The 18,714-nt window shown below is 39.6% G+C and overlaps 1 protein-coding gene across 2 annotated transcripts; it reads left to right on the top strand.

Annotated features, from left to right (window-relative positions):
- The first annotated feature begins 7,559 nt into the window (after positions 1-7,559).
- On the top strand, positions 7,560-18,377 carry coro1b (coronin, actin binding protein, 1B). Of its 2 annotated transcripts, XM_083541118.1 has the most exons (12): positions 7,655-7,816; positions 8,375-8,440; positions 9,950-10,155; positions 10,342-10,464; positions 11,594-11,723; positions 12,876-13,057; positions 14,572-14,691; positions 15,371-15,475; positions 15,968-16,113; positions 16,236-16,293; positions 16,909-17,217; positions 17,358-18,377. In XM_083541118.1, the coding sequence occupies exons 3-12, from the start codon at positions 9,952-9,954 to the stop codon at positions 17,478-17,480; spliced, it is 1,500 nt and encodes a 499-aa protein (XP_083397244.1). In that variant the 5' UTR covers positions 7,655-7,816; positions 8,375-8,440; positions 9,950-9,951; the 3' UTR covers positions 17,481-18,377. The 2 variants fall into 2 exon arrangements, with proteins under 2 accessions (XP_083397245.1, XP_083397244.1); XM_083541119.1 differs by lacking the exon at positions 8,375-8,440 and having other exon boundaries at positions 7,560-7,816.
- The last annotated feature ends 337 nt before the right edge of the window (positions 18,378-18,714 follow it).

The raw sequence follows: 18,714 nt of genomic DNA, 5'->3' as shown, positions 1-18,714 counted from the left end.
TCTGTGATTGCTGCTTGGTCAATTCTCCTTCACTGCTGCTGAGAATGGTCCCACATAGATGGTCCCACAAGATCACTGTGAGATTATTGAGACTAGTACCCCATAGAAAACTTGGATAACTTGGAATAAATTGATATTGAGAAAATGAAGTTTTATTTCGGATTGTCTTAGGACTGCCATAGAAGAACAACTGCACTTACGTTTTTATCACTGAAGAGTAAACGTCAACAAAATAGAATTAGAAAAAGCTAAAAGTGTAATTCATTTAGAAATAATTCTAATGCTCATACACATAAGCTCAAAAGTAGTTTTATTTTTACATACTACGGCACAGTAAGCTATAGAACAGTTAAAATGAAAATATTCAAATGGTGGCTAAAGTACACCCTTTCTGTACTTGAGTATAAGGACAAATTCCATTCTAAGATGTGACTCCGAGTCAAAAATGCACCTTTTACTTTTTACTTAAGTAAAAGTACAAAAGTACTTGCTTTTGAATGGACTTGAATATATATATATATATATATATATATATATATATATATATATATATATATATATATATATATACAATGAGGAAAATAAGTATTTAAACACCCTGCTATTTTGCAAGTTCTCCCACTTAGAAATCATGGAGGGGTCTGAAATTGTCATCGTAGGTGCATGTCCACTGTGAGAGACATAATCTAAAAAAAAAATCCAGAAATCACAATGTATGATTTTTTAACTATTTATTTGTATGATACAGCTGCTAATTTTTTGAACACCCGAGAAAGTCAATGTTAATATTTGGTACAGTAGCCTTTGTTTGCAATTACAGAGGTCAAACGTTCCTGTAGTTTTTCACCAGGTTTGCACACACTGCAGGAGGGATTTTGGCCCACTCCTCCACACAGATCTTCTCTAGATCAGTCAGGTTTCTGGCCTGTCGCTGAGAAAAACAGAGTTGGAGCTCCCTCCAAAGATTCTCTATTGGGTTTAGGTCTGGAGACTGGCTAGGCCATGCCAGAACCTTGATATGCTTCTTACAGAGCCACTCCTTGGTTATCCTGGCTGTGTGCTTCGGGTCATTGTCATGTTGGAAGACCCAGCCTCGACCCATCTTCAATGCTCTAACTGAGGAAAGGAGGTTGTTCCCCAAAATCTCGCAATACATGGCCCCGGTCATCCTCTCCTTAATACAGTGCAGTCGCCCTGTCCCATGTGCAGAAAAACACCCCCAAAACATGATGCTACCACCCCCGTGCTTCACAGTAGGGATGGTGTTCTTGGGATGGTACTCATCATTCTTCTTCCTCCAAACACGTTTAGTGGAATTATGACCCAAAAGTTGTATTTTGGTCTCATCTGATCACATGACTTTCTTCCATGACTCCTCTGGATCATCCAAATGGTCATTGGCAAACTTAAGACGTGCCTGGACATGTGCTGGTTTAAGCAGGGAAACCTTCCGTGCCATGCATGATTTCAAACCATGACGTCTTAGTGTATTACCAACAGTAACCTCGGAAACGATGGTCCCAGCTCTTTTCAGGTCATTGACCATCTCCTCCCGTGTGGTTCTGGGCTGATTTCTCACCTTCCTTAGGATCATTGAGACCCCACAAGGTGAGATCTTTAATGAAGCCCCAGTCCGAGGGAGATTGACAGTCATGTTTAGCTTCTTCCATTTTCTAATGATTGCTCCAACAGTGGACCTTTTTTCACCAAGCTGCTTGGCAATTTCCCCGTAGCCCTTTCCAGCCTTGTGGAGGTGTACAATTTTGTCTCTAGTGTCTTTGGACCGCTCTTTGGTCTTGGCCATGTTAGTAGTTGGATTGTTACTGATTGTATGGGGTGGACAGGTGTCTTTATGCAGCTAACGACCTCAAACAGGTGCATCTAATTTAGGATAATAAATGTAGTGGAGGTGGACATTTTAAAGGCAGACTAACAGGTCTTTGAGGTTCAGAATTCTAGCTGATAGACAGGTGTTCAAATACTTATTTGCAGCTGTATCATACAAATAAATAGTTTAAAAATCATACATTGTGATTTCTGGATTTTTTTTTTTAGATTATGTCTCTCACAGTGGACGTGCACCTACGATGACAATTTCAGACCCCTCCATGATTTCTAAGTGGGAGAACTTGCAAAATAGCAGGGTGTTCAAATACTTATTTTCCTCACTGTATATATATATATATATATATATATATATATATATATATATATATATATATATATATATATATATATATATATATAGTGCTGCTAACAACTCTTTGTAAAAGTTAATGCAATTTAATGCTCCATTCTGCTAAACATCATACTTTTCTCAAGGAGGGTTACGAGGAGTTTAGGTACCTGGGGGTCAACAGTGCAAAATAATGGAGAGTGTGTAAGGGAAGAGAATTAAAGAGTGCAGACAGGGAGGAGTGGGGAGAGAAGAGTGACAGGAGTGATTTGTGATAGAAGAGTATCTGTGAGAGTGAAAGGGAAAGTTTATAGAAGTCAAGTCAAGAAGTCAAAAAGCTTTTATTGTCATTTCAACCATATATAGCTGATGCAGTACACAGTGAAATAAAACAACGTTCCTCCTGAACCCAGGTGCTACATAGAACAACATAAAACAAACAGTACAGAACAGAAAAACACAGGGCTGAGAACTAAGATCCTCGCCACATAAAGTGCATGTGTGCAGCTGGTGCAAACAGTGCAAAAGACAACACAAGACAGTGCAAGACAACACAGGACAGTGCAGGACAATACACAATACACAAAATATAAAAATAAAAATGGAAATAGCTCCGCCAGTAAAACCTGTCGTAACAGAATAAGGTGCAGTGTAAACAGAAAGATGTAAACAGAATTTGTGCAATTCAGCAGTAGCAGCAATCAAAAATAAAGTTAACAGTAACCAAAGGATTTGGACAGAATATTGTGCAAAATAACAAGTCCCGGAATCAGCAACAGACGGCATGTAAACATTTTGCGATAGTGAAAAGTGTGATTGGTATTGAAACCTGGGTGAGCGAAGTGTATGATGGGTGTTGAGTCCGGTTTGTGCAGATCAGTCACACATTTGTGTGTGTGTGTGTGTGTGAGAGAGTTCAGTTCAGTTCTTTGTTGAGGAGCCTGATGGCTTGCGGGAAAAAACTGTTGCACAGTCTGGATGTGGCGGCCCGAATGCTTCGGAACCGTTTCCCTGATGGTAGGAGTGGGAAAAGTGTGTGTGACGGGTGTGTGTGTGGTCGTCCACAATGCTGTGTGCTTTGGGTCTTGCGATCCGAGACGGTGCAGTTCCCAAACCAGGCAGTGATGCAGCTGCTTAAGATGCTCTCGATGGTCCCTCTGTAGAACATGGTCAGGATAGGGGGAGGGAGATGAGCTTTCCTCAGCCTTCTCAGGAAGTAGAGACGCTGCTGGGCTTTCTTGGTGATGGAGCTGGTGTTAAGTGACCAGGTGAGGTTGTCCGCCAGATGAACACCAAGGAATTTGGTGCTCTTGACGATCTCCACTGAGGATCCAGCGATGACCAGTGGAGAATGATCACTCTGTGTTCTCCTGAAGTCAACAACCATCTCTTTAGTTTTGTCGACGTTTAGAGACAGGTTGTTGGCTCCACACCAGGCTGTTAACCGTTGCACCTCCTCTCTGTATGCTGACTCGTCGTTCTTGCTGATTAGACCCACCACGGTCGTGTTATCAGCAAACTTGATAATGTGATTCGAGCTGTGCATTGGTGCACAGTCGTGAGTCAGCAGAGTAAACAGCAGTGGACTGAGCACACAGCCCTGGGGGGCCCCAGTGCTCAGTGTGGTGGTGCTGGAGATGCTGTTTCCGATCCGGACTGACTGAGGTCTTCCAGTCAGGAAGTCCAGGATCCAGTTGCAGAGGGAGGTGTTCAGGCCCAGTAGGCTCAGCTTCTCGATTAGGTGCTGAGGAATGATTTTCAAGTCAAGTTTATTTGTATAGCGCTTTTCACAACAGACATTGTCTCAAAGCAGCTTTACAGAAAACAACAGTGAAGGTGAATGGTGTGCGTTTGTCCCTGATGAGCAAGCCGTGGCGACAGTGGCAAGGAAAAACTCCCTTAGATGATATGAGGAAGAAACCTTGAGAGGAACCAGACTCAAAGGGGAACCCATCCTCATATGGGTGACATCAAGAGTTTGGTCATAAATCTTTCAACAATACAAAACAATTTGTGATCATCATAGATCCAGCATCAGCTTCTCCATGCCAGGGCCTTTAAACACTCGGCATCTACTTCTCCATGATTATCCATAGGTCCATAATCTTCACGAGGTGGGACGTGACTGGAGCTGGCCAAACCTCAGGATGCCTCGGGATGGGGAGAGAAAGAGAAGCAGTGGAGAGGAATTAGCGTAGCTGCTGTTCATGATATTAACAGCACAAGTTGATAATGTGCATGTGATCATATATTCTGGAGCACAAGGTTGTGATGTGATGTGTGTGATGTGTGTTATGTGTAGGCTTTGCTAAAAAGATATGTTTTTAATCTACACTTAAACTGGGAGAGTGTATCTGAACCCCAAACACTGTCAGGAAGACTATTCCAGAGTTTAGGAGCTAAATGTGAAAATGCTCTACCGCCTTTAGTGGACTTTGCTATTCTAGGAACTACTAGAAGCCCAGAGTTTTGAGATCTCAGGGAGCGTGAAGGATTGTAGCGTGTTAAAAGACTGGATAGATACATGGGAGCCAAACTATTTAGTGCTTTATAAGTGAGTAGCAGTAGTTTGTAGTCTATTCGAAACTTAATAGGAAGCCAATGTAGGGACGATAAGATTGGGGTTATATGATCGTATTTTCTTGACCTAGTAAGAACTCTTGCTAGTTCAGAATGCGGCAGCAAGAGTTCTTACTAGGTCAAAAAAATACGATCATATAACCCCAATCTTATCGTCCCTACATTGGCTTCCTATTAAGTTTCGAATAGACTACAAACTACTGCTACTCACTTATAAAGCACTAAATGGTTTGGCTCCCATGTATCTATCCAGTCGTAAATGCCTGTCCCTGAATACCGATGTATTGTGTTGAATGCTGAACTGAAGTCTATGAACAGCATCCTTACATAAGAGTCCTTGTTATCCAGATGGGTGAGGGCCAGATGAAGGGTTGTGGAGATAGCATCGTCCGTGGAGCGGTTTGGACGATATGCGAACTGCATGGGGTCCAGTCGTAAATGCCTGTCCCTGAATACCGATGTATTGTGTTGAATGCTGAACTGAAGTCTATGAACAGCATCCTTACATAAGAGTCCTTGTTATCCAGATGGGTGAGGGCCAGATGAAGGGTTGTGGAGATAGCATCGTCCGTGGAGCGGTTTGGACGATATGCGAACTGCATGGGGTCCAGTGCGGGTGGAAGCTGGGTCTTTATGTGCCTCATGACGAGCCTCTCGAAGCACTTCATCATGATGGGTGTGAGTGCAACGGGACGATAGTCATTGAGGCAGGAGACAGAAGACTTTTTCGGCACAGGAATGATGGTCGTCGTCTTGAGGCACGTAGGAACAGTGGTGCTGCTCAGGGAGATGTTGAAGATGTCAGTGAGGACATCTGCTAGCTGTTGTGCACATTCCCTGAGCACTCTGCCAGGAATGTTGTCTGGTCCAGCAGACTTCCGTGGGTTAACTCTGCATAGAGTTTTCCTCACTTCAGCTGTGGTTAGACAGAGCACCTGGTCACTGGGAGGAGGGATGGTCTTCCTCGCCACCATGTTGTTCTGCACCTCGAACCGGGCGTAGAAGTCGTTCAGCGCATCTGGGAGGGAGGCGTCACGGTCACAAGCAGGTGATGTGGTCTTGTAATTCGTGATCGCCTGAATGCCCTGCAACATGCGCCGGGTGTCTCTGCTGTCCTGGAATTCGCCGTGAATTCTCTTGGAGTGTGCGCGCTTCGCCTCTCTGATGGCACGGGACAGTTTGGCCCTTGCTGTTTTCAAGGCCACCCTGTCCCCTGCTCTGAAGGCAGAGTCTCTTGTTTTTAGCAGCACACGCACCTTGGCGGTCATCCACGGCTTCTGGTTGGAGCGTGTAGTGATGGTCTTGGAGATAGTCACGTCATCAATGCACTTGCCGATGTAGCTGGTCACTGTTGACGTGTATTCCTCCAAGTTGATGAAATCGCCGTTGGTTGCAGCTTCCCTGAACATGTCCCAGTCAGTGCATTCAAAACAGTCCTGGAGAGCAGACATGGATCCTGCTGGCCAGGTTCTCACTTGCTTCCGAACTGGTCTTGAACGCCTGCTGAGTGGTCTGTATGCTGGGATCAACATAACAGAGATGTGGTCTAAATACCCGAGGTGGGGGCGGGGCTTCGCCCGGTATGCGCCCCGGATGTTTGTGTAAACAGTTTTCTCCTCTGGTTGCAAAAGGACTGTGGTGAGACCTGTGATGTTGTATGGATTAGAGACAGTGGCATTGAGTAAAAGACAGGAGGTGGAGCTGGAGGTAGCAGAGCTGGAGATGTTGAGATTTTTGTTGGGAGTGACGAAGATGGACAAGATTAGAAATTAGTTTATTAGAGGGACAGCCCATGTAGGACGTTTTGGTGACACGATGAGGGAAGCGAGATTGAGATGGTTTGGACATGTGCAGAGGAGGGACATGGGGTATATCAGTAGAACAATGCTGAGGATGGAGCCACCAGGAAGGAGGAAAAGAGGAAGACCAAGGAGGCGGTTTATGGATGTGGTGAGGGAAGACATGCAGATAGTTGGTGTGAAAGAGGCAGATGTAGAGGACAGGGTGGTATGGAGACGGATAATCCGCTGTGGCGACCCCTAATGGGAGAAGCCGAAAGAAGAAGAAGAAGGTTACAATTGTAGTCTCTCAAACAGTTTATTCCATGAAACGTGGAGCAACAAGGCTTTTCTGAAATGTCAAATGGAGTTAGATAAAAGCAAAAGATACTGTCCAATACTGCTAAATGGAGTCAATTTATTTATTATATGTTAATATGTGTGTATATATGTACACACACACACACACACACACACACACACACACACACACACACACACATATATATATACACTTAGGGGTGTAACGGTACATGTAGTCGCACAGAAATCTTTCAGTACAGGGCTTTCAGTTAGGTACCCTCGGAACTGAGTTTCCCTCAGAAACGTATTAAGTGGCAGACCAAAAGTTTGTTTATTGGCACAAAGCTGCCACTGCTGGGCCCTTGAGCAAGGCCCTTAACCCTCCCCTGTTCAGTTGTAAGTCGCTCTGGATAAGGGTGTCTGCCAAATGACGTAAATGTATTTGTGCCAATTTTTTGTGGCACCAAAAAGAAAAGAAAAAAAAAAAAAAGAAAAGCACTATGAAAATAAAATAACAGCATATTTATAGTAAATTAATGTGGGTGCGTGTTTTTGTTTTTGTTTTCCTCGCACTTTTCTGGCACGTTGTGAGACTCTTATTCTAAATTTCCAGCTCTGAAACATGAAACCTCAGGTGTCTGCTCCTGTATGTGTGCGTCTGCTGATATTTTTGTCAGTACAATAAATAAACATTTACCTGAGAACCACATTGCACATAAACCACATGCACGCGTTTCCTTTATTTTCGTGCAAACAACGCGCCCATTGTGAAAACAGCCACCAGGACGGGTTTGGAACAGGAAATAGGATGTTTCAAACACACACACCGCACAAAAAGGCTGTGCATACTCCCTTACTGTGTAGTGCGTGTAGTGTGCTGGAACTGCCCTCAGTCTATACTACACTGTATAGGAGGGCAGTGCGCGCTCTGGGACGGAGCCCAGTGCCTCCCGCTCCGGTTGTGATCACACTGCTGTAGGTAGGTAGAGCACAAAAATCATATCATTCATCATTTTATCATTTGATTCGATTCAGCTTCTGAATAGTTCATTTGGTGCAATGTGTCAATATATATATATATATATATATATATATATATATATATATATATATATATATATATATATATATATATGTTTGTGCAAAAATTAAAAAAAGTATACTGTATATATATATTGCGTGAACAGACGCTTTCGAGATCTGACATTTGATGCTACATACCGGGACACTTCATTCTCAGCAGTTTGGATGGCCGCTCGTGCGCAACCTCGAGCCTGGTCATTATTTTTTTAAACGGAGTGTTCATAATAGATTACACATTTATTATTACACTATGTTTATAACCAGGGATTTCGAATAAAATAGAGAATGTTATTCCTATTTGTTTTCTTCTTCCTAATGGATAAAGTGTCTTTCTGGTGTAGAATTTTTTCCACCTGGTTATGCAAAACTATAACGACGATTTGAAAGGATTCGTTTACTGTGTGTGTGTGTGTGTGTGTGTGTGTGTGTGTGTGTGTGTGTGTGTGTGTGTCAGAGGATTATCTATTGTCTTTGCTCTCAAGCTGCCCTGTATTATTCCCTGCAAACCCTAAAACCTAAGGTATAGTAACTCTAACACGGTTGATTAATCGATTTTTGCATCGCACGCGCATTCCTAATAATCGATTATTAGGCCTACTGAGTTGCAGTGTCATAGTTTATGTTTGTGCATTTGCCGTGTATTGCTTTCGGCGTGGTTGAGAATCGATTATAGGCTACTAAATGTAAAAATAAAAATAATAATAAAAAATACAAAAAAACTGCATGATCTGTTCACAAGCTCTTGTTTGCAGTGCTTTAAACAGCACATATTGTTCTTTTTTTTTTTTTTTTTCAAATAGTTTTACTTAAATTATTAAAATAACATGCTGGTCGAATGGAAACGATATTTTTTGCTCCTTTTACTCTTCAGTATTCCTGATATTAGAATGCGTCTAGCTTTCGCACAGAATCGAGTAAAAACAAATACACGATTCCGATTGGTTAATCGCGTTTCTCACCATAACCAATAAAATGCTATTAATCAAATTAGAGTGGGTAAATTTAAATGAATCGTGAGCATCATGGCGGCGCGATTAGTGCGCAAAATAGCATCATAAGCGCCTGTGCTACATATGTGTAACATATGTTGTGTTAACACTTGTGAATAAGCGTCCATATTCTATTCTCCGCAGCTGCACTTCTGGGTTTGTCCGTAGTTATCAGAAGCTTAGTGTCAGATTGGTGGACTTTCATTGTTGGAGCAATTAATTCATTAAATAATTCGTTCATTCATTCATTCATTCATTCATTCATTTATTCATTCGTTCATTTGCTTTTCTCCAAAATGGCATCTTTGCTGAAAGACCTATAGAAAGCCTCAAACAATTTGTTTATCTACTTGTAAGTTGTTTGTCATCTATTGGTGGTTTGTTATGTCTAGTGGTTAAGGACCAATTGGACAACTTTGACAAATTGTAGATCACAAGTTTATCTCTTCTAGACACTAATAAGGACAATTAGGACATCTCTAAACCTCCAGATCGATTTTTATTCATTTTATTTGGTTTAATGGCTCTATAGACTACATATATAGATTGAATACGATATTGTATTCTTTTTTATGGGAAATACATTTAGCCTGGTGAATAATGAAAAAAATAAATTATGTTTCAATTGCACTTATTTATTATATTCTTTAACAGCAATACTGACATTGTGTATGTGTGTTGAACAATCGAAGGCTATATCGAGCAATATGTTAAATATTCTTGGTTCGTTGCCTTGGACAGAAAGTCTGTCTGACTTGTGGAAGAAGAGGTTTTTATGTTTACTTCTAAAGTATGAAATTATTAGCTTGTTTGTAAAAAATTAACACACTCAGTGCATCACCATCCTCTAATGGACTTGCTACTAGTCTTTATGGAGTGCCAATGCTATCAACACAGTGTTCAAACAGGCCCTAACCTTTTATAGCTACGTCTTTAATGATTGAGATTATGCATGTGTCACTAGTTAGTATGATTTCCATTTTACCTAATACATTATACTAAATGTCAAAAACTTTCTAATGATTGTTTGTTCTTCCTAGTCATGTCCTTCAGGAGGGGTGTGGTTAGGCAAAGTAAGTTCCGACACGTATTCGCCCAGGCGTGGAAGGCGGAGCAGTGTGTGGATGACATCAGAGTTACCCGTGTGACATGGGATGGGCAGCTCTGTGTAGCAAACCCCAAGTTTATCGCTGTTATAACTGAGGCTGGAGGAGGCGGAGCCTTTCTCGTATTACCACTCACAAAGGTTACAAAATATACCTGAACATAATTCAATAAATGTATTTGTAAAACTCTTTCACTGTTTTAGTTTTTAGCAGTATCCAGTTGATGGATAGCTAACAAGTAAACAGAAGGCAAAATATCTGATTATATATTGAAATCAGTGTAGCTGTGTGTTATATTTAGCTGATTGTTATATATTTTTTTGTAGACCGGTAGAGTAGACCAGTCCACTCCCACTGTATGCGGCCATGCTGCTTCTGTGCTCGATATCCAGTGGTGTCCACATGATGACAACATAATTGCCAGTGCTTCAGAGGACTGCACAGTGAAGGTATTTGCTCCATGTGAACAAAGGAACCTTTGGTGTCGATATAGGTCAAATGTAAAATTTGTCATGCGGTTCAGAATATATTTGCAATAAAATATGCAGTTTAGTGGTCTTATAGCTTTATGCTGGACAACTGCAAAAGGTAGCTTGAACACATATTTTTTTGCAGAATATGGATCGTATTACAATATAAATATACCCGATTTTCATAAAAAAACAGGCTTAGATGTGGCATCATGACATCAGAGTTTTTTTTTATTCACTTTAATAAGTGGAATTTCGCTGATTTCTTAAACCTTCAACCAATTGGCAAAGCAAAAATAAGATTTTACGTGTCAGTTGTAGTTGACTGAATTAGACTTTGCTTCTTTGATTTTTAATACAGTATAATTGGGCTGAGGTGATATGACAAAATGAAAACAGAATCCTAGAAATGCATATAAATGTATTAAAAAGTAAAAAGTAGAAGCACTTTTGCAGCATCCTTCATGGCAAATCCTGTCAAGTTGGGTCAGGTTGGATGAGACACTTTCAGGTCTCTTCAGAGATATTCAATAGGTTTTAAGTCGGGGGACTGACTGGGCCACTGTAGGACATTCACAGAGTTGTCTTTAAGCCACTCTATGTTGTTTTTTTTAGCTGTGTGGTTGTTTTCATGGGGAAAGGTGAACCTTCCTGAGTTCCTGAGCGCTCTGGAGCAGGTTTCATTTAGGATATTTCTGTACTTTGCTCTATTCAACTTTCCCTCAATCCTGACCAGCTGCCAAGTCCCTGCTGCAGAAAAACACCCCACAGCATGATGCTACCACCACCACACTTCACTGTGGGGATGGTGCCTGGTTTCCTTCAGACAAACTGTTCAAGCTTGGTTTCAATATACGATAGAATCTTGGCTAAATTTTGTTGTGTTGATGCAAAAGCCTGAATACTTATGTTCACGTGATATTTCAAGTTTTCTTTTTAATAAATGTACATATTTCCAAAATTCGGTTTAGTTTAATAATTTAATAATTGTTTGCCATGCGTTCGTTTTAAGGATGTGTTCAATATTATTGCGAATGAACAGCCTTATTTGATTTTTTTTGCTATGTAAAAGGGAATTGAAAGAGGTCTTGTGTTTCAATGATATTAGATATGGCACATTCCGGATGGCGGCCTCACAGTGCCAATGACTGAGGCTACAATAACTCTAGAGGGACACAGTAAAAGAGTGGGCATTCTGGCCTGGCACCCTACTGCACTGAACATCTTACTAACTGCAGGTAATGTCTTTGCATGTTGTTTACTGTGTGTGCATGTGTGTGTGTGTGTGTGTGTGTGTATGTGTGTGTGTGTGTGTGTGTGTGTGTGTGTGTGTGTGTGTGTGTGTGTGTGTGTGTGTGTGTGCATGTGTATATGTGTGGTTTTGCATTTGGCCTCCTTCACATGCCAAATTTGGATAATTTAGTTAAGCATCTTTTGGCTCACCTTAGTCTTTGTTCGAGGTCAGAGGTTAGAGGTTGTTTTTACTACTTTGTCTGGGTTAGATAGAACAGAACAAAATGGAAAATAATGTTTTGTCCAAACCAACAGGGAAATTCATAACAAATTTCCCAATTTTCTATTTAATTGCCCACATAAGACATACAACAGGCACGCAATAATCCTTTATATTATTATCAAGACCTGCACATTTGGTTATTTTAGCAGTTATCTAATTATCTGATCATGTGGCATCAGCATAATGCAAATAATCACGCAGTTACATCCGCTAATGTTAATGTTCACATCAAATATCGGAATGTGGAAAAAGTGTAATCTCTGTGACATTGATTGTGGCATAGTTTGGTTGGTTTGAGTATTTCATAAACATAGGATTTACTGGGATTTTCACACAGAACAATATCTAGAGTTTGTACAAACAAACAAACAAACAAACAAACAACGAGCAACAGACCTGTGGGTAAAAACAGTATTTGTTGATAAGCGGGGTTAGAGAAAACTAGTCATATTGTGCTTAGCAGATTGATTAATGGATAGCAGAAGACCACATTGGACAATCCTGCCATCCAAGAACAGGAATCTGATACTAAATGTGAAGCTATGTGTGCAGACTCACCCAAACTAGATAGATGAAGATAATAAAAATACCATTCAATCTCCTGTCAATTTTTACCTTTTCTGGTCTTTAAATTGTGTCTATAGTTTTGTGTTTTGGGAAATGCCTACATTTTGTTTATGAAACCTATTCCAGGGAGTTCGTCTGTGCAAGTGATGTGTAAGAAGCACAGCCAGGGATGACACTCCTACAACTAATTTGCATTAGCATGCAAATGTTGAAATTGTAAATTCTTGCACTCATGCTTTGAGATTTGTTACTACATGTGTGCAACTGAAGAGTTTCTTACTCTTTGTTTATTTTGACTTTTTCTCAGGTTGTGATAACCTATTGTGCATATGGGATATTGGCACTGGTGAGCTGGTGTATGAGCTGAGTGACGCTCATCCAGATCAGATCTACAGTGTGTGCTGGAACAGAGAGGGGAGTGTGATCTGTACTACCTGCAAAGACAAAGCCTTGCGGGTTATTGACCCTCGACGAGGCACTATCCTTAAGGTCAGTTTTAACATGGCTGGGGGACCTACAGAAGACGTGTCTTACAATAGAAGGATCATGTGAGCTCCAGTTACAGGCTGCTTTCCTTACAGATAAATATCCAAGTGTTATTCTCAGTCCAGAGCCCATTCTCTAAATGTGTGCCATTTGTGTCCCACCAATATTATTTGTACAAATGTTTATGTATCTTGAATATAAAAAATATTTTGAACACAGGTTAAATGTCTTCCACAACAACATATGTGCATATATCAGATGCATAACTTCAAATGTCAATACCTTTGGAAGTAGGCAGTATAATACAGTATAATTACAGTATAATTAAAATATTTCCAAAATCTAACATTTTTAAAAATCATTTTATGCATTTTATTTTATTTTTGCATTAATGCAAGTGATTCTATCTTGCATCCCATACTTGAAATGTTTTTCCCAATGAACCGGAAGTTGGATCTTATTTCCTGAAAATCATGTGAATAATAAAATTGTGTATTCCTTTCTTTCTTTTCTCTTCATCTTCAATTATAATGTGATATCGAATGATTGTGTATTATTCACTTTGAATGTCTTTCAGCTTCTCCCTTTAGGGGTCGCCACAGCGGACCATCCGCATGTTTGATTTGGCACATGTTTTTACGCTGGATGCCCTTCCTAACGCAACCCTCCCCATTTATCCGGGGCTTGGGACCGGCACTAAGGCTCGTGCAGCCCTAATGGCTGGGGTTGGTTCCCTGACCGGGGATCGAACCCGGGCCGCAATCACAGAATAAACCTTGTTTTTACAAATTCCTCATTAAAAGTAAATTATAATAAATCAAACAAATAAAAAAGAAAATCTCTGTAAAAAACAAAAACAAGTCAAGCCCAAAATGAGTAAAGATTATTAATAGTTGTAATAACTAATCATTAGTCAAACAAATCACACACTTCTGAGAGCTCCTGTGCCACTACTTGCTCAATAACTGTTGCTGTTTGGGAAACCAGCTAGAAACACTGACGTTTGGCTATATAGCCTTCTTGTACGTAAAGTTAAAATTATAGTGATTTTAATGTTTAAAATGTTTATTGTCAAAATTTAGCATGTGTCTGTGTTTTGAAGAACATCAACACTGAATGGAACAGCATTGACTCTATAATTAACTCTATAAAAAGCTGTATGCAGTTTTACCCACAATACTTAAATGTTTAGAGAAATCAAAGGGGAAAATTAACCCCTATCATAGTTACATTGGAAATATATCTGTAATGAGTGACTTTATCAATTAGTTTAGTTCTTGCTAATTTCCGGACCAATGATTTGTTATTAAGACCAGTAAAAGCTCATTCCTTCCACTATTTTTAACAGCAAATGTACAACTAAATTACCCTGCATTTACAGAGTCACCTTCATTACTACAGCCAAACTTCTTCTAATCCCTACTGGTTTAGACTTTTTGTATGCGTCTCTCCTTACTGTATACTTTGTGGCTGTTTAACATGAACTGTTTCTGTTTTTATCCCGCTCTTTACCTCAGGTGCGGGAAAAGGCCCATGAGGGCACCAGACCAATGAGAGGTGTCTTCCTTGCTGATGGAAAAATCCTGACAACCGGATTTAGCCGCATGAGTGAGAGACAGCTGGCTTTATGGGATACGGTGAGACAAACACCACCACCACATTAGACGATAAAAAAATATTGATTATTATATTGATCATTTCTACATATAGTATACCAAATTTCCAATGTTTTCAAGTCCTAATAGTAGCACTGAGATTCACAGTATGGTACTCAGTATAAGTATTTGAGCCATATCATAGATCAAGTACAACTCAAGTGCAAAAAAATGACAATGACAGCCTTACTTGTTTACTTTTCAGGCTTAGTTACTTTCACAAACATGCATTTTTTACCTCCTGGTTAGCTAATTCTGTGATACATTTTAAAACTACCAAGCAAACTTTAGGATTTATCTGACAACTTTGGAAATATGGTAGTTAACATTAACTAGCAAGCTGTGAAAATTTCAAACATCTTACTTCATAATACCCTCTAATGTTTGCTATTTTTAATTTGGATGTTATTTAACATTAGCTAGCTTTGAAAGTTTTTATCAGATGTAACTACCTAACAATATCTGTCTATCTACAGTAGTTTGCCTATTATATAATTTTTACATCACACAGTTTCATAAATCCTGTAGCATATTTTAATATACCAATGTACCATACACCCCCATACAGCATTTGTTTTTTAGTTACAAATATTTTTTATAATATTATACACAGGTTACAATTTACAATTTATGTTCTTATGTGTGTTGTTTTAATTATTAGAAAGATCTCTCTGAGCCAATGGCTGTTCAGGAAATGGACACCAGTAATGGAGTTCTCCTTCCTTTCTATGACCCAGATACAAACATGGTCTATCTGTGTGGAAAGGTAAAACATATTCAGATATACACTGTCACTTTTACCAAACCCTAAGACATTTCAGAGATTTCACTGGTTACTTATTACTAACATTTGTGCCAAAAAAAAGACCCTACAGCACAATAGCATTACAATTATTGTTATTGCAATAACAACCATTTGTTATTAGCCATATAATTATTGAAAAAGTATTTATTTTATTCATACCTGATGGTGAAATCCTTTATAAATAATACTAGAAATTTAGGAGCTTCATTGAAAATATTCAGTTTGCCAGATGGTGGTGTATATTTACCTATTTTTGCCCCTTAGTGGAATTACAGAGACTAGCTCTCTCTTTTTTTCTTTTTTGAATATTCAATTAAAAATCATTTCATTGTAACCCTTATTAGAGCTTTAACATCCATGATCTATGAGATTTTAGTGCTTAGATTTGAATGTGCTACCAAGCCTTGTTAAAAGTTACACCTATTTATTAATTTCCCACAATCTTTCTTTCAGGGTGACTGCACCATTCGCTACTTTGAGGTGACCAATGAGTCTCCCTACATCCACTTCCTTAGTCTCTACAGTAGCAAGGAGCCTCAGCGAGGAGCTGGTTTCCTCAGCAAGAGAGGAGTAGATGTTAACAAGTGTGAGATTGCCAGGTAAAAGTAGTTTAAAAAAACTCACAAACCCATACAATCCATAAAATCATGTTACCTGAGTACAATGTCTGACCTTACACCATTCTTATATCTTTTTGTGTGTTTCCTTTTATTTCATCCAGGTTTTATAAACTTCACGAGAGGAAGATTGAACCCATTTCCATGACTGTGCCAAGAAAGGTCAGTTGTGTTCACTGTTTGTTTTAATGCAAATTCTATATTAGTAATATTAGAAACATATTGGGGTGGAAATTTACCTATTCAAGAAGTCGCTATCAATACCTGAATGCACAAATATGTCATCAAGGTATTTCCATTCATGAGCTCGGGTTTCCAGAGTGCTCCAAAAGACTTGTGTTTTGCATGAATGTACATAGAATCCTATATGAATTATTCATCATATAGAAAAAAAAGAGAAAAGCACATGATTTGTTGCAAACAAACGTTAACATAGATCCTACTTAATGTTTTACATATGAACTGGCTATTCCTCATTGTAGTTGTTTTTCTCTTGTTTGAAAATGTGTGGCTAACTAAGATTGCACTATTGCTTATATCTCTGTTATGTGATGAAAGTTTAAAACCAGGATTTTTGCAGACCACATGAGCCTGAAACCACATTTGAACAGATATTTTCCGTGTCATATAAAAGATACATAGTTTTTACAATTCACCACAGTATATTAAATATTTGCTCAAATATCTAAGAGATTGTTAAATCTGTGTTCTAAAAGATGACTTATTGTTAAGAAATTGGAACAGATTTAACATTGCTGTCGTATAAATGCTTTCCAGTCAGACCTGTTCCAGGGGGATCTGTATCCAGACACTGCAGGCTTAGAGCCCTCTCTACTGGCCGAAGACTGGATTGCAGGGCAAGATGCACCCCCCATCTTAGTCTCAATGAGTGGCAGCTACAACGTTCCTGCGTCAAAATATAACACACTGCGCGGAAGACCGAAACTGCTACCTCAGAGCAACTCGGCTACTAGCATCAGCACTACCGCTCCCAGCATGAACACTGCTGCCAGACAGACAGGGAGTGAGAGGACACCACTATTTAGGAGGGAGGTTGAAGGAGGGACGGACCGCACGAGAAAAGGGGTATAAAAACAAACTGGGTCATCAACAACACCAAGTGCAACAAGATTACACTGATTTAGAGTTTCCTTTTTCTTTTTTTTGTATTACATTCTGTCCCTTTCTTTCTTTATAATGCTGTACTCATCTGTTTCCTTTCCCAGGACGATCAGCTGGCTGACATTCTGACAGAAGTTCGTGCCCTCCGAGCACTTGTGTTAGCTCAGGGTCACAGGATTGACGCACTCGAAAGGCAACTAGCGCGACTTGATGAAGGCGAAGTGTGACATGCGGAGACTCACAGCCTTGACCACATCTATTATAGCTTTACATTACTGCAAAGGGTCCTGAGAAATGCAATTCAAAACCTTAAGTGTAACAAAATATACATCGAGCGCTGACATTTTAAGCTTGATTTAGAGAGTAGATCTATGTTAATTATCATGAGCAGATAAACAGTTGTCTAAAAAAAGAGGATGTTTTATTAAGCTTTTACATCAAGTACTGACTAATGCTGCTAATCGGAAACTGATTTGGGAAAGATTGCAGTATGGGCTGAAGTACTACATTTTTGTGGCACTAGCATTTGGGTGTGCAGCTCCTTGATCTAAAAGGTGTCAATAAGCAAACAATATGGAACCCAAAATCCCACATGCTGTACTCTTTAGCAGCCTTTAATATCTAATAGCCTTGATGATCATAATGCAAACCTTTGTCTATTGACCAGAACTGTTAAAAATTCATTACTATTTTTTATTTCTTTTCACTTGCATTAGAATGGCATAGCTCTTAACAATGTAGTCGTTGTGATGTGTGCAGTGTGGGTTAGGAAGTACATTTGGTTTTAGAGATCTTATTAGAGACTGTTTTGTGTAGGGAGACTTTGTTGGCTGTATGTATTCTCAAAGCCTATGTAGCACTGACAATTCACTTATTCAGACGTTCTGTCTGCATTAAACGAGACAACATTTCACTCTTCTTAGTTACTTAATGAATAAGCAGGGCTATGGTGGATTTATTTATTTTTTCATTACCACATGCTGTATATTTGTGCACTACAATCAGGGATGTGTTTGCTCATCCTTCGCCTTCAATCAATTTGTTTACACAGGCTTTATGTGATGAAATGTGAAATACATGTTTTCTTGAAGATTTGTCATTTAAAATAAAAACCCATATGTCTATGACTGTGAATTGGTTAGTCGTTGATTATACAGCATCTCAAAGGCTTTATCGTCGTTTCAGCCCTACAGGTAGTAAAGTACACAAGTGACATGTAAAAATATTCCTCCAGGCCCAAGGTGCTACATAACCAATACACAAGTTAAATAAGACAACACATAACTGAGTGCAAGCAGTACACAGACTGTAAGTGTTTCCAGTCTCTGTGCTAGAGTCAATTGGTTTGAAGAAACTTGCACAGTCTGGTCAAGGGGTTCTTTTACTGCTTCCATACCTTACTCCAGAGTGAGACACAGTCTCCTAAACTTTGGAATTGTCTTCCTGACAGTGTTCGGGGCT

This window comes from Silurus aristotelis, assembly GCF_946808225.1.
Source record: "Silurus aristotelis genome assembly, chromosome: 5".
Taxonomy (NCBI): domain Eukaryota; kingdom Metazoa; phylum Chordata; class Actinopteri; order Siluriformes; family Siluridae; genus Silurus; species Silurus aristotelis.
The sequence above is the reverse complement of the archived record's forward strand: the minus strand, read 5'-3'. Positions and strand labels throughout refer to the sequence as shown.

Coding starts and splice junctions, on each gene's coding strand:
- coro1b (XM_083541119.1), top strand. CDS start 9,952: ATGTCCTTCAGGAGGGGTGTGGTTAGGCAAAGTAAGTTCCGACACGTA. Junction 13,058..14,571: donor GACGAGGCACTATCCTTAAG/GTCAGTTTTAAC, acceptor TCTTTACCTCAG/GTGCGGGAAAAGGCCCATGA. Junction 14,692..15,370: donor AGCTGGCTTTATGGGATACG/GTGAGACAAACA, acceptor TTTAATTATTAG/AAAGATCTCTCTGAGCCAAT.